This window comes from Mastomys coucha, unplaced genomic scaffold (genome assembly GCF_008632895.1).
Source record: "Mastomys coucha isolate ucsf_1 unplaced genomic scaffold, UCSF_Mcou_1 pScaffold22, whole genome shotgun sequence".
Taxonomy (NCBI): Eukaryota; Metazoa; Chordata; class Mammalia; order Rodentia; family Muridae; genus Mastomys; species Mastomys coucha.
In genome coordinates, this window is record NW_022196905.1 from 79987587 (window position 1) to 80003646 (window position 16060).

At 35.0% G+C, this 16060-nt stretch overlaps 1 protein-coding gene across 1 annotated transcript; it reads right to left on the reverse strand.

Annotated features, from left to right (window-relative positions):
- Positions 1-223: 223 nt before the first annotated feature.
- On the reverse strand, positions 224-13862 carry Sult1b1 (sulfotransferase family 1B member 1). Its single transcript, XM_031342028.1, has 7 exons — positions 13659-13862; positions 13000-13128; positions 9534-9631; positions 6338-6464; positions 5639-5733; positions 2855-3035; positions 224-590 (listed from the first exon to the last, which is right to left on the reverse strand). The coding sequence occupies exons 1-7, from the start codon at positions 13804-13806 to the stop codon at positions 469-471; spliced, it is 900 nt and encodes a 299-aa protein (XP_031197888.1). The 5' UTR covers positions 13807-13862; the 3' UTR covers positions 224-468.
- Positions 13863-16060: the final 2198 nt, after the last annotated feature.

Genomic DNA, 16060 nt, shown 5'->3' on the forward strand with positions numbered 1-16060 from the left:
AGATCATGTGCAACCATGCAGACTGTTTCAATAGCAAAGGAAACATAACTCTAAGAAGTACTTAGCATTCTCTAAGTACTTTCTCTAAGTACTTATGTACTACATGGAAGACACAGTAGAAAAGTACAATCTCCTGTGAAATATGTTTCTCAAGAATGGGAATGCAAGTTTCATACCCTGAAACAAGTTATATTCCATGTTATAATAAAATCAGACCAACTTCTTTTTTTTTTTTCAAAAATCACAAAATGTATTTCTTCAATTCAGTAATCAAGGAATCTGAAGACATACCCTTTGAAAAATAAGATAACAAAAGACCTTGGCTCTAAATAATTTGTAATATTACCTGCTAAGTAATGTGTAGGATATATTTCATCAGCATTTTTAAAGCATATTTTTCCCCTCATGAATTTATTTGATTTACCTGCCAAGTTACTATTTCAAAAAATTATATATTCAAGTTGCAGATTAGGCACTCTGAATGTCTGTACAGAACTCAAGTGTTGTTCCAGACATTTTCTTCTTATAGATAGCATCAAATTTCTCATTTTGGGCCATTGTGAAGTAAGTTTTCCAGTCCCCAACAATACCTAAAAATAATAAGAATACATGAAAGAGTTAAACATGAATTACAAAGAAAACTAATATACACCAGGGAAAGGCTGGATACTTAAAGGATAAAGTTGAAAAATAATGCATTTGCTTCAAAGATAATTTTAATATGAAAGAACAAAGAAATATGTTCTTAGTTTGATTCTAACTTGAATGAAAGTGATTTAATATATATGCACATATAGTTATATTGATACAAAGATGTCAGATGGATCTCTAAAAATAACCTCATATTGATAAATATGACTGTTTTTATACCATCATTTAAAAATAAATATTATCATCAAAAGAGAGGCCTCTAACTAAGCACAGAGTTTATATTTTAAGAGTTATTTTGAGACAGATGATTTTCTTATCTAAGTTTTCAGCAAGAATACTCCTTCATAGGAGAGATGCTATATTTTTTCCTCACTGTCCTTGGTCATGGAGTTATAGTTCCATGTTCAGCGGTAAGAAGACATTTTATTTTCTCAGTTGTAGTCTGGAAAATTGTTAACTGTTTATTGTCTAGTAGAGCCATCAAATAGGAAACAGATGAGCTTAATTTCCTGGAATTTACAAATGAGAATTCTGTTCTCATTGGAAGATACTTGTCCTCTAATTCACAAGATTTTAACATTAATTGTAATTTAGATGAGAAAAACCAAACATATAAATGAGACCTCTGAGCCATCGTGAGACAAACAGATGACTTTGAATGTTTCAAGGAACAAGTGATTCCTGCAGGCACTCAAGGGGAACCTGTACTATATATGATAAACATTCATCCTATTGAAGGAGTGGATAAACAAATGAATCTAGACAATTGCCACAAATATTTTAAGTTTATGCTTAATTTCTGTCTAAGTTATTCTAAATTCTTATGTATTATTTCACACAGTACTTTTCCAAGTTTTATACCACAGATGTTATATTTTACAAATTTTGTCAATGTTGTAAGTAGAACATTGGCTGGATAATTAATGTAATTGATGTTATTGATTTAGAAAGGACTATAGCCCAGATAAAGTTTGGATCAGTCTAATCACAGGGCATACAATTTTCTTCCTGTACAGGAGGTGTAAAGAGTTTATAATTTTTAAGCCAGTATGTTTTCTTGAATGATGAAGCTGCACAACACAAAACATCAAATACAGACGTGGGACTCTTCAGTCTTTGAGCTATCAGGAGATTATATCCATCTTCATATGACTGGAGTTAAACTCTTTGGGAAATTATACTCAGTGACATGACTGATTTGAAAGACTTGAATAAAAGAGATTACTTTTTAAATCTCAATTAAATAAAATTTATATGTAAAAATATATATAGTCAAAAATACATTAGTCATTTTTGTTCCAAATTAAAATAATACTAATAATACTTTTCCTTGTTCTGTTATATTATAAATTATCTTTGAAGACAAATACAGTGTTTTCCTAATATATTTAATACTTGTTAGTTAAAATTATTACTAAAATATTATAATATAATGCATTTCCAAATTATTTTGATTATATGTCTATCTCTACACAGATACTTGGTTTTATGTTTTGTCCAGCACTAAAGAGGATCTTATTGCTCTGTCTCTATTCCAATAAATAATAATCAGAATAGAAGGTGACATTAGTAAGAAGACAACTTTTAATTTATTTAAGTTACTAATCTATTTTAAGTTTTGATTTATTATTACAGAAATGGACTATAAATAAGAACCCACAATAGGTATGATTTACTTCAATGTAAAAAATATTTTCAAGAGTGAATTATGTAGTCTTTTAAGTTAAATTTGGATCCTGCTTCCAGAAATTTAGATAATATCTGTAAGTAGGAAAAATTTCCTGTAAGGAAAAGAAATTTCTTTTTAGTAAGATGTGTTTATAAAAGTGATAATTATTTTTTAAACAATTTGAGGCTTTAAAGAAGTTGAATTTTGTTAGGTAAACAGCCATTGAGGAAAGAAGAAGGTCTAGGCCAATTTGTAGAATGAAGGGGAATGATGAACAAGAAAATGCATGGTAATTGTAAAAGTCAACTACAACTAGAGTAGCAAATGTTAAAGGTATTTATTGAACCTTCGTTAACTATGTACATTACTCTTCTTTGTAAGATTGAATCTAATGAAGCAACTTTTGACTGTATTTTTAGTTTTCATTGATTTTCTATGAAGAACGGAAGCATTAAAAGTTAAATAAAGCAGTAAAAGTCAGAACTGTTTCTTCACAAGAAAGTAGAGAGTTACATACAGTCAGGGAAATTTTACCTTTTCTCATGAAAGGGGACTTGCTGTGATCCATCATCACTGTTGGCAAATGGGTGTAATTAACCAGGGGGTTTTCCTTCATCATTTCAAAGGAGGTGTGATGGACAATCCTGTCCAAGGTCTCTTCATCCAAGGTCTTGTCTAGAAAACTGGCAATCTTCTTGATTTCTTTCTTTGGGTTCTGTCAGTGAGTTAAATGATAAATGCATGGAAATAAAAAAAAATGAAAACCATTCACATAATTTAAAAAAATAATGCAACTTTTAGAATTCTGTTCTTGTGGTTGAGTCTTATGGTATTCAGGAGGTTGAGGAAGAGAGGTAACAAATTCAAGGTCTGCCATGCTACACAGAAAGGCATTAATTCAATGACGAAAACAATGAGCTGAGGAGACAGCTCAGTGGTTAAAAGCACACGTTGCTCTTCTGGAGTTCTCAAGTTTGAATCCCAATCTCTGTACAGGATAGCTCACTACTTGGGACCAGGTTCCACTGGTCACAGCGAGTTTGTGCACTCAGATACACAGACAGAAACACTCAAGCATAACTATAAAAATTAATCAAAATTCATCTTCTCATTTTAGTTTGTACAATAACATGACTTAATGTTTGTAACTTTAAGGTAGACATTAAACCTCCACTGATATATCACAAAGATTTTGAAAAGAAATAATATCAAAACTTAAACTGAGAGGTGTGATTTAGAATTTAACAAACTGTACCATCTATTGGTACAATTGGTTGGTGTCAATTCCCAGGAGAAAAAACAGCTTAAACTCTTAGTATAGAACTTTGAAATGTTTTCCAAAATGGTTAAAAAGAAAGAGAAGTCATTAGAATTAGATTTGAGGAGTTCATATAAATGAGAAAATTATAAATTATAATTATAAAAATGAGTTGGGAAAAATAATTACATTCTAGGACATATTCATGAAGAGAGTGCACTGTATTTTTATTAAATAGGGAAACAATGGCATTTTAAAATATTATTAGCTATGTGTGTGCATATATATACACATGTATGTATTGGCAAGACATCTTGCAGTAAGAGAAGTTTTGGTAATATTTTCAGGAAGTAGAGAATGCAGTATCTGCAACATTATCAAGAAAGAAGAGCTCATTGAGACTTCCTTTGGAACACATTCTCAACAAACAAGACCAACACAATGTGTCTCTGTATATATACATACACGTGTATGTATTATCTAAAGTGTATTGTGTAAAAGTGTTTATATGATAGAAAGAAAACTACTGCCTACTTAGAGTAATATGTGTAACAGGTTTCAGGGAGGATTTAAAAAATGTTTGGGTATTCTTCAAAAGTTCTTTGGACTGGTCCATACATCAATCAGAAAATATTGTTTTGAATAAATCACATAAACTTAATGAAGAAATTAATCAACTAAATTCTTCCAAGGATAACATAGGACCTCACTCAGAATTAGAGTAACTTAGATTCTCTTTTGGTCTGCAAACTACCTACAATATGATATAGTGGAAATTTTCAGGTTATTTGAGATAAAATATGAGACATGCTCTGAGGTCTCCAAGAACTGCATTCAGAGAGTATCACCATACAGAGGGACATGCTGCCACTAATAATTTGGTTACTACATTCAAACATTCTTAAAATAATCACATCTTTAAAGGTTTTCTCCATATATTACTGAGTCACAATATTTAAGATGAGTACCATATTAAGTACTATAAGCATAGTTTCACAATTGACAAGTTTTTAGTTTCCATCTTGGATTTGAGAATTGAAAGGTGTTCCATGTTTGTTTATCTGTTTTTTCCTTTTTTTGTTTTCTTTTGTTTTCAATTGAAGATTATATTATCTTATACATAATGTTCCAAATATTTTACTGGAACAATTGTAGAAATTATCAGAAATTTCAGTAAAGTGTTATGATACATAGAAAGGTGTTCTAAATTGTATATTTGGATTTTTTCAAACAAATAAACATTTCCATGGATTTTTCATTAGTGTGTGAGGGTATTCATGATTGTCCAATTTTGGTAGAAAACACCAGAATAGTGGCAAATGATACTGCAGTAATGTTGAACAAAGTTACATCACACAGACTAGCTGAATTCATGAACTAAAATAGAGTGGAAAAGTTCATAAAAAATAAGAGAAATATAACACAAAGCATGCAATTCAATCCAAATCTAGAACATAGGAAGAACACACTTTAGTTATACTATACTCACAACCTAACTGAAACCTTGAAAAACAGGAAAAATATAGTCAACACTGAAAGAAGAAAATAAGAGTTGTAAAGAATGGCATGTTGGAGAACAAAACAAATCGAGTTTGCCTTGGAACACATTATGTTAATTCAAATGTGGATTTGAAATTCAATTTACAAACTGATGAACATAAAGATCTGGGGATGATTTACAGATAAACATTAGTGGAAATGCTGAACAAAGGTGTGAAGGACACACTACAGCAAGTGCAAAGGGAAACAACTGGGAGCTCACACAGATACCAAGCATACAATCATGAGTGTGATGTCATGATAAGTACAGGGTAGAATTTATGGATGAAAGGAGGGTTGAAAAATCACAAACGAACTGAAAGAAGAAAAGAAGAAATATAGATAAATGATTTGACAATTTCAAAGTGGTTACTGATCTGAAAGACTTGCAGATAAGAGGCATGGTAATAGGAAAACAGCTGTTTCATTTTGGATTCTAAATTTAAATAAAAAAATAAAACTTAATTATTTTCCTATGACAGGGTATACACATTATTCGGAGTAAACATCTAATATATTACCTGTTTCAAGTCTTCATAGTGTAAGTAAAGTAATGGATGCCCTTCCCTCTTTTCCCACCAACTCTTAACATGATCGAACCATGAACCATAGGCCACTAAAATAGAAAAAAAAAAGTACTTTTATAAGTGTTCATCAGATCAAGTCTTTTTTGTGATAAGTCAATCGCAATAACATTTCATGGATTTTAGTAATCAAAGAAGCTGAGACTATGGAATAAGCTTCCAAGAAGGTAAGATTAACCAATAATAGATGTACAATCAACTTTTAAAACATACATTATAAAAAGAGTATTCCAAGTAAGAATAGATTGGTTGCCACTGAGTCATGCCGGTGCCCATAGAAAATTCATTACATAACAGAATTAGAATCTAAATATCACAGAAATAGCATATATAATAGAGATCTATCTAATGATGAGCAAAACATGAAAAGGGACTTTAATACTGGGAATGTGTTCATATGCCAGTGATTATCATCATACTTACAAGTTGAATTTTATGTTAAAAATTTAAATGTACTTTCCTACAATAGAATTTAATATATTAAATTATACCAAACTCGAATGTTCTGACTTTAAAAATTATAAAATTTCCTTTCATTTTCCCTCAATTATTTAAATTTTAAAATTATTTAAATTTTGTAATATTTTAAATTAAAAATTATTTAACATTTTAAAGCTAAGGCTTTGGCCTACCTACCATTTCCAGCTAGGAATTTCTCCAGATATTCTTCCCAGGTGCCAGGAAAAGGTTGAATATTATTCATTAGGTCAAAATGATAATAGGAGACAGCAACATCCTTGCCATTTCGAGCAAGATAAATCATCTACATGAGAAAGGAAGAAAAGCAAAGGATGCTGCATTATTAATAAAGAAATACCATTATAAGTTAATAAAATAACAAAGGCTGTTTTCTTCTAGAAATTGTGGATGATAGTGCATCTCTATTAGTACTTCTCTTCCTCCTCTACCATCCCTCCCCACCACCACCTCCTCCTCCTCCTCTTCCTGCTCCTCCTCCTCTACCATCCCCACCACCACCTCCCACCTCCTCATGTTCCTTCTCCTCAACCATCACCACCACCTCCTCCTCTTTCTGTTCCTCTACCATCATCACTACCTCCTTCTCTTCCTCCTCCTCCTCTTCCTCCTCCTCCTCTTCCTCTTTCACCTCCTCCTCCTTCTTCTGGAGGAATGGGTTTATTTGACTTATGTATTATCATTATCAGAGAAAGACAAAGCAAGAACTAAAACAAGGATGATAAAGGAATACTGTACACTGCTTATTGGCCTGCTTCCCACATCTTCCTGCTCAGCCTCCTCTCTGTCTCTCTTTGTCTCTCTATGTATGTCTGTTTCTGTCTCTATCTGTTTCTCTCTCTCTCCTTTTCCCATCTCATTCCTGCTTCTCTCCTCCTATTTTATTACCCTATTTCCTTCTCCTAACCCACCATGGAGAATCAGGTGTCATCAGGACTAAGTACACTCTCTTCCACTGAGGCCAGACAAGGCAGCCCAACTACAGCAAAGGAATTCAAAACCAGGCAACAGAATCCAAGTCCAACTCAGCTCCAGCTCCTGCTCCAATTGTAAGAGGACCCACATGAAGACCAAGCTGCACAGATGCTACATATGTGATGGTGGCAGGAGGTAGATCCAGTCTATTCTTGCCCTTTGGTTAGTGGTTACGTCTCTGTGAGCCCCATGTGCCCAGGTTTGTGGGGGCTCTGTAGGTCTTCCTGTGGGAACCTCTCCTGCTCCCTCAATCTTTCCCATGATTCTTCCATGAGGTGCCCTGAGCTATGCTTAATGTTTGTCTGTGGGTCTCTACGTCAGTTTTCATCAACTACGAACAGCACTTCTAATGTAGAATCTCTTCTCATGAACTTATTAAGGTTTTGGTTACCATACAAGGATGATACTTTCATATATAAGCAAAATTATATCTTTGTTTTTACCTTGCACACACCAAATTCTTTACATAAATACAACTAAGGAAAACTAGATAATTTGCATAGCAGAGTTACTATCAAAGACATCATGATTTTTTTAGACATATGGATGGAACTTGAGAATGTCATTCTCAGGGAGGTAACCCAGATCCAAAAGGACATGAATGGTATATAGTCACTTAAAAGTGGATATTAGCTATAAAGTACAGGATACCTACAGTACACTTCACTTTAAAGACCCAAAGAAGCTAAATAAGAAAGAAAGTCTAAGCGAGAATGCTTGAATCTCACTGAAGAAGGGGGAATAAAGTAGTTGAAAGAGGGAAATGGAGGTGGAGAGGACTGAGTGAAAGAGAGGATGGGGAGGGAAATAGAGTAATTCAAGATCAGGTGTGGGAAGCACAGAGAAATGGCAAGATGGCAATGAGAATGGATGGAAATCTATAACTTGCAGGGTGGGGAGGTCAGGAGCATTTCAAGTCCTAGGATGGGGAGGAGCCCAAGAACTAAATGGGGTGATCTTAGCTGGGACTCACACCATTGAGGATACGGAACCTGAAGAGGCTACCTCCTGTATCTAGGCAGAAACCCCAGTGGAGTGATACGAACACCAACCTACCCACAAAACATGTGACCCCAAATTTAACCTGTCTACAAGAAATGTAGAGATGGGAAATGGAGCAGAGACTGAGGGAATAGCCAACCAATATTTGGCCCAACTAGAGACCCATCTTATGGGCAAGCACCAATCCCTAACACTATTAGTGATGCTCTGTTATGCTTGCAGACAGGAGTCTACCATGGGTGTTTTCTGAGACACTCTACCCAGCAGCTGACTCATACAGACACACTCAACCAAACAGTGGATTGAAGTATGGGACTCTTATAGAAGAATAGGAGGAAGTACTGTGGCCCCGAAGGAAATAGAAATTCTATAGGAAGACCAACAAAGTCAACTAACCTGGACCCTTGGGGCTCTCAGAGACTTAACCACCAAACAAAGAGCATGCATGAGCTATACCTAGGCTTTCCACACATATGTAGCAGTTGTGCTCCTTGTCTCCCTAGGTGGGTCCTGAACAACTGGACCCAAGGCAATTCCAAAAGCTGTAGCCTGTCTTTAGGATATGGTCTTCTAGCTGGGCTGCCTTGTCTGGCCTCAGTGGGAGAGAATGTGTTTAGGCCTTCTACAGAGACTTGATGTGCCAGGGTGCGGGGATATGGGGGCAGGCTCCACCCTCTCAGAGGAGAAGGGGAGGGGAATGGGGGAAGGATTGTCAGAGGAGGTGACTGGGAAGGGGAAGGGGCAGTGATGGATGTAAAGTGAATAAGTGAAAAGAAAGACAGAAAATAAATAAATGATTAACTAATGAAGAACTTGAAATTTCTTGCTGAGTAAACAGTCACAAATATTTCACTAAATAATGTCAACAAACATTATGGGAAGAATACATATTCTTTTCTTAATACTCTTTGTAGATTAACATATGATTGTAGGGAAGGAAGGGGATAAAAGTGACAATACTGTGCTGTTACATTTAAGTTTAGAAACTTCATATATATAAATTAAAATTAATTTTAAATATCTTAATTGTTGATAGTGACAAACACTTATTATTGTAGCATTTGGGGGACTGGAGAAGGAAGATTAGGAGGGTAATATCGATATCAAGGCCAGCCAGGAATATATAGTGATATCTTACCTCAAACAAATGAAATGGAACGAGAAGAGAGGAGAGAAGAGGAGACAAGGAAAGGGACCAGAAGAGAGGATAAAGGAGAGATGGGGAAGGGAAGAAAATGGGAGGAGAGAGAAAAGAAAAAAAATCAAACACTTTCTAGTGTAGTTCAGTTTTCAGTATCACAAAGCTACTACTTCTTACAATGAGAAGAGTTAATGGACAGGGTTGGACTGGAAGCTTGGCCTGTCATCCACAATGTACCTTGCACTTGTTCTCCCAGAAGGATTTTGGGAGTAGATCAATTGGAAGATGTGTCTTTATTATCCGAGGTGATGGAGTTTTCTTCAAGAGTTCAATACCTGGGTTTAAAACACAGAAAAATCAGAGTATCAAAGAAGCTCAGATTTCTTCTTCATCTTTCCCATGAATATTTGTAAATGCTATTTTACTGTGTGCGTGTGGATGTGCATGTATGTGCACATGTGTGTGTGTGCATATATGAGTGTGTGTGTGTGTGTGTGTGTGTGTGTTAGATGTGCATTAGTCAGAGCATTCTTGTGGAAGTCAGGATAAGTTTCAAGAGTCTAACCTTTTCTTGCACTGTGGGTTCCAGATTCTTATACATATGCAATAATTACCTTTTCCTGTTGAGTTTTCTCACTGTCATCCAACAAATTTTTCCATTTTTGAGCAATATTAAATGCAGGTGAATTTTAAATAAACTACAGTCATTTTTTTTTCAGAATTTCGCAGGTTGTATCAGTTGACAGGTAACAGTGTAATGTTGGACATTTACCTCACTGTGTTAAAATATCTACTATCATTTACTCTTTGTGAGATATTTTTAAATTATTTGTGAGTTTTGTTTTATTTTCTTTATTCCAAAAGTGAGAAATAAAACACTATTTAGTAACTTGGAATTTATCAGATCCATTTCTTCAGAATTTTATCACATATATTTCTATCGTGTCTTTCAGACAAAATTTAAAGTCTTATGCATACTTTAATTTCAATATCACTAAGAACTACTCTAATCTTTAAATTATCTGTTAATAGAATATATTCTTGTTATTTTCAGCATAAGAGTCTATTTTTCTGGGCAGGGCGGTGGTGGCGCACGCCTTTAATCCCAGCACTTGGGAGGCAGAGGCAGGCGGATTTCTGAGTTCGAGGCCAGCCTGGTCTACAGAGTGATTTCCAGGACAGCCAGGGCTATACAGAGAAACCCTGTCTTGAAAAACCAAAAAAAAAAAAAAAAAAGAGTCTATTTTTCTGAAAAAACCCTTACATTTGATTGATCGACTCCAAACAACCACTTATTTTAATAATTTATAATTTATAATACAACAGTTTTAATTTTTTATAATAATTTATAATACAACATCCAGTTCCAGTGTTCTGTATAACACTTACTTGTATGTAACACTGTGTGTACTTTGTCATTGTGGCTCAAAGTTTTAATCCCAATACTCAAGAGGCCGAGGCATGAGAATCTTAAATTCAAGGCCAGCTTGGACTATTTAGAGATGTCCATGGCAGCCTATTCTTTATAGGCAACGTTTTGCAAAAGAAATGCACTGATCCACTGTTCTCATGCTTATTGCCTTTGATCACTCTATTATATATAATAATAATATAATATACAACGTGCAGTATATAATAGAATGGAAATTCTCTCAAAACATGAATGTACTTTGTGTTATTTACCAGTGAATATCTTGTTGACTGAACTCCATGGTCACAACAAATATTAAACACAATTCTTTTATAACAATAGTAATAAGTTCATGAAAATCAAATAAAAATCTAAGGTGTCCAGTTAAATTTGAGTTTTAGATAAATAACAGTTATTTTTCATTTGTGTCTCTTTTTTACATCTTTGGGATGAACTTATTCTAAGTCAAATCTTTTATGGTCTGAATTTTAAATGTAATTGGAGGTTGGATGTCCTGGATTTATCTGAAGATAGTAACTAAAAACATAGGAAATTCCACATCAGATCTCAAGTCTCCAAACTGGCAGCTCCAGCCATGTTTCCCAGTACAGAGAAATGAAAGTTGTCATCTCCTATAGGCATGACTTTCCCTCTGTTATTCTTAGGCTGTCTTTCTCATGCCTATTTTTCCTCATCCCTGCCTCAAATTTCATAAAAGATGTCTCATTTTCCTCTGTCTCAGAGCCATTTTTCCAAGTGAGGTGGGCTAACTGAGCCTTTTAGATCACAAACACGACCTCTAGGAGTTTATCAAGGTATCCACAGTTGGCTCTAGAGTAAACCGAGTGCCACCTTCATCTCCTGGTTAAACTTCAACAGACCTCTCTATGGCAATGGACTCCACCCTTAACCCTGCCTTCAGCAGTGAACTCTGTCTCCCATATCTACATTATGTGGTTTTATATTTTTCTGTGGTGTTAAAGCTATTGTTAATTTTCAAGCTTTTATTTTACCTTCTAATTTAGACTACAACTAAGGACCAACAGATCCTTTCTTCGGCAAGTTACAAACCTTCTTGCTATGGGCTATTTCCAGGGCAGTAAGGGGTTTATACTCTGCTGTTTAAATTGAAGTATGGGAAGGGTTACTACTATTCTTCTGTGTTCTTATCTAGGTTCCCAACAGGTTTGCTTAAAATGATATTTTACAGTTGCCTTATGACCAGGCGTTTCTCGTCCCTCCTAGCTTTAAAAGTTTTGTTATCTCCACTCTCTCAATCACTTCACGATAGTTGTTTTATGGATAACCATTATGTTTTGATTACTTTTGTTGGCCAACAGCCTTGCTTCCAAGAGCTGATTATGCTGAAAAGTTGCCAAATGAATATCTTTCAAGTGATTATTTAAAATATCCAATACCTGAAATATAACATTTTATACAGAATTATTAATAACCTTATCCAGATACATCCTTCCCAAGTTTCCAAATAAACTCCTGGCTTCATAAAACATTTGGTTGACCTAAATAAAAACTTCTGGGCTCACCCTTCATTCTTTATTTTCCTCATACTTCTTAGGTGATCTGTTAGCCAATCAATCTAAAGTATATCTCTAGCATTACAAATTCAATCTCTCATAGCCACCTGTGTAGACTTTGTATTTTAAACAACAAAAATGCCACTCAATGACTCCCTCATGCCTAATTCCATTCATCATTTTCCCTACCAAGTTTAGAATAAAATTAAAGAAGCTTTTAAGCATTTCACATCTATATGTTTAATCCTACACTATATGATTTCAAGTCACTTTGCACCCCATTCCTTACTTTTCTCCACTGTTGCTTTAGTCCATGATTGCCTTAAGAGTTTTTATGTATAAATCCATTAACACTTGAATGCTTCATGTTCCTACATTATGTTTGCCCAAACTGCCTGTATAACTCTGGGCCTTAATTATGTGTAACTAGAATTTAACATGCCATCTAAGGTAATCTTTCTTATTATTATATCTCATAGAGTTTTATTCTTTGGCTCTGTGACAGTAGTCGAATTGATATTGTTAACTTACTTTCTAATGTTACAATATTTGTGTACATTCCTTGGTGAGAAGATGCATGTTTTACTACTAATTCTATATCTACAGTGAATAATTCTTTATAATTAAGCAAACATCTGTGCTCCGTTTCTTTTTTCTTTCTTTAGTCTCTTTTTTTCTGTGTTCAAATTACAAATAGGGCAAGGTTAGGTTAGAATACTCTTACAAGAATTACAATCACAAGGTAATCTAATCTTACCTGATATTCTTACTCCAGGAACGCTTAGCTCCAACATTGGAACTTTAGAAGTAATAACATCTCGCTTACATTTTTCAACATCTCCATGATTGAGAACCATGTCTACAATTTCACTAAGCCAAGTAGTACCTGTAACAGAAGGTGTGATCAGTTTCTTTGTCTTAATGGTTTGGATATTATTTAATTATTTATACTTTGAGAAACTCACACATGTAAACATGAAACATTTTTGTGATATTTCTTAAAAATAGATTTTTTTTTTATTTTCGAGACAGGGTTTCTCTGTGTAGCCCTGGCTATCCTGGAACTCACTTGGTAGACCAGGCTGGCCTCGAACTCAGAATTCAGCCTGCCTCTGCCTCCCAAGTGCTGGGATTAAAGGTGTGCGCCACCACTACCCGGCAAAAAAAAAATAGATATTTTTTGAGATTATAATATCATAACATAATTTGCACCTCTCTTCTCCCCTCTAAATTTTAACAAGCTTCCCCACCAGTGCTCATACCAGCTCTGAAGATAGGATTCATCTCACTTCTGTACCCACTCACACACTCACACTTGTTCCTCACATACAAACAACTACACACATACACATGAATAAAAAAAAAGTAAGACAAAAAACCAGGTTAGACCTGGATCATTCAGGGCACAGGACTCACCTGATTTAGGGTAAGTGGTTATTACAATGTCACCTGGTCTGCTCTGGAACTCTTCAATCTCTTCCCAATTGAGTGCAAAAGCATAGATCATGGGGTAGCCACGGATCATCTTCAGATCTTTTCTCCAAACATCTTCCAAGGTACTCATTTTTGCAACAAGCTGTACAGAAGAAATAGAAGGAGTATAAATCAGGTTCTGTGTAACAAGTGTTAAACTTAAGACACTGCAGTATAATACAAAGTGAACTTTGACTTTATCACAGTGCACACAAAAACACAAAGGGTATCTTGTGGGAGTAACACTACAGACTGGCAAGGGCAAGAATTTGCTCTCTGGAAATAGGAGAAAGGTCTTCAATAGAAGCTTTTAAGATAAAGGGGACCATGCCTTAGTGAATTAAGTCATTTTTCACAGATATATGCTAAAAAATCTCCATTTACAATAAAATGTCAGCACTTTAGTTGTCCTCAATTTTTCTTTAGAGCTAGTTTATTATCATTCTGAGTCTTAAACTGAAAGCCCTGCATACATTTTGTAATCTTCTAGGAGTTGTTTCTTTGTCACTAGTCTTAAGGAAATGATTCAGGATGCTACAAACCTCTGTGCATGCCCACACATGCAAATGCAGACTTCAGCTATATTGAGCATCTTGGAATTGCAGGTATTTTAATTTCTTTTAAAGTTTATTAAGTTATCCATAAAGTCTTAATTTTTAATTTAGTTCCTAGTACTGTTTTATATTTAAAACATAAGCTGACATGTCAGACATAAGTTCTGGTCTGTGTATAAATACTTGTGCTATTGGTCTCTTCTGTGATCTTATTAGAAATTCAGGACATGCAGGTCCCAATGTAGACTTAGATCCTGAAGTTCTCTGCAATGAGCAATGCCTTAAAATTTGAGAAGGATGATTGTAAGTCACCTTAATTAATCTCTAACATAGATATGTAATTGATTAAAGTGGATTCAGTGTCAAGAAATATATTGCTTTAATTATGTTTTTTACCCATTATTGACATTCCTTACCCAGTCTTTTTAAAAGTTGTTTTATTTACATTCCAAATGGTGCCCCTTCTAATCCCTCCCCAAGAGTTCTTCACCCCAATTACCTCTTTACCCAGTCTTAAGATGTATTTTGTATTCGGAATGAGGAAGCAGCTCTAGCCTGTCTGGGCTCACAAAGGAGGAGTGGCCACTAGGAATGGACTTTGGCCTGCTCACTCTCTCATATTGCTTATTTACTCTGGGGCCAGCCTTATGTTTTAAAAGAGCTGTGACTTAACCCATCCGTATAAAAGTCTTTTCAATTTGTGAGGGGACTTCTTTTAAGTCAAGGAATTATTTTTTCTCCACCTAAACCTCGAACCGCTCACACAGGAAAATGCTGACAGCAGTGAATGAAGTGTGCACCATGAGAGCAATCCATGCATCTCTGAACATAACCAGGGAAGGCATGCATGAGCAATTCTGCTGCCTACCAGTTACCAGGCTGACTGAACAGAGAGAATGGTTAATTCTGTGTTCAGTATTATAGGCGAAACAGAGGACAGAGGACAAAGGACAGAAAAGGTTTCAGATGGTTAGTATTGTTGAGCCAGATATGCTGAAACATAGTGTTCCCTGTAAAATATGAAATATGCTAACAAAAACCCTTTAAATCACGAAGGAAAAGCGATGGGGATTTTTTTTTTTTTTTAGTTATAAATTACACAACATACAAAATCTTCATTCAAGTAGAGACATAACCTAAGATTAAAGTACTTAAAATTCATTCTAGGAACATCCAACAGATTAAAATAGGATTGAAAATATGTACCTTAGGAGATAGTAACTAAGTCATCTGACATTAAGATTGAGTGATTCTTGGAATGAAAAGACCTGTCTCTTTGATCAGAACTGCTTGTGAGGCACAGTACTGAAAACCATGAAAGAAAGAAAGAAGGAAAGAAAAAAGAGAGGAAGAAAGAAAGAAAGGAAGGAAGGAAGGAAGGAAGGAAGAAAGAAAGAAAAAAAGAAAGAAAGAAAGGGAACAAGGAAGAAAGAAAGGAAGGAAGGTTGGTGAGCAGGGGAAGGGGATGGGATAGGAGGTTTTCAGAGGGGAAACCAGGAAAAGGGATACCATCTGAAATGTAAATAAAGAAAATACCTAATTAAAAAAAAGAAAAAAAGAAAGGAAGGAAGGAAGGAAGGAAGGAAGAAAGGGAGGGAAGAAAGGGAAGGAAGGAAAACAGAAGAGTGTTTCTGCTATTGACTTTTTTTTTCAGCCAAGTCTGTTTACAGTAAGTAACAAAGTTTATTTCTGTCTGCTGCACGTGAACCTAGCTCTGGAATCACAACTCTAATCAGCGCCATCAGTGCCCACCAGTGTATTTAACAGTGGATGGAAGATTGGGCCGAAAAT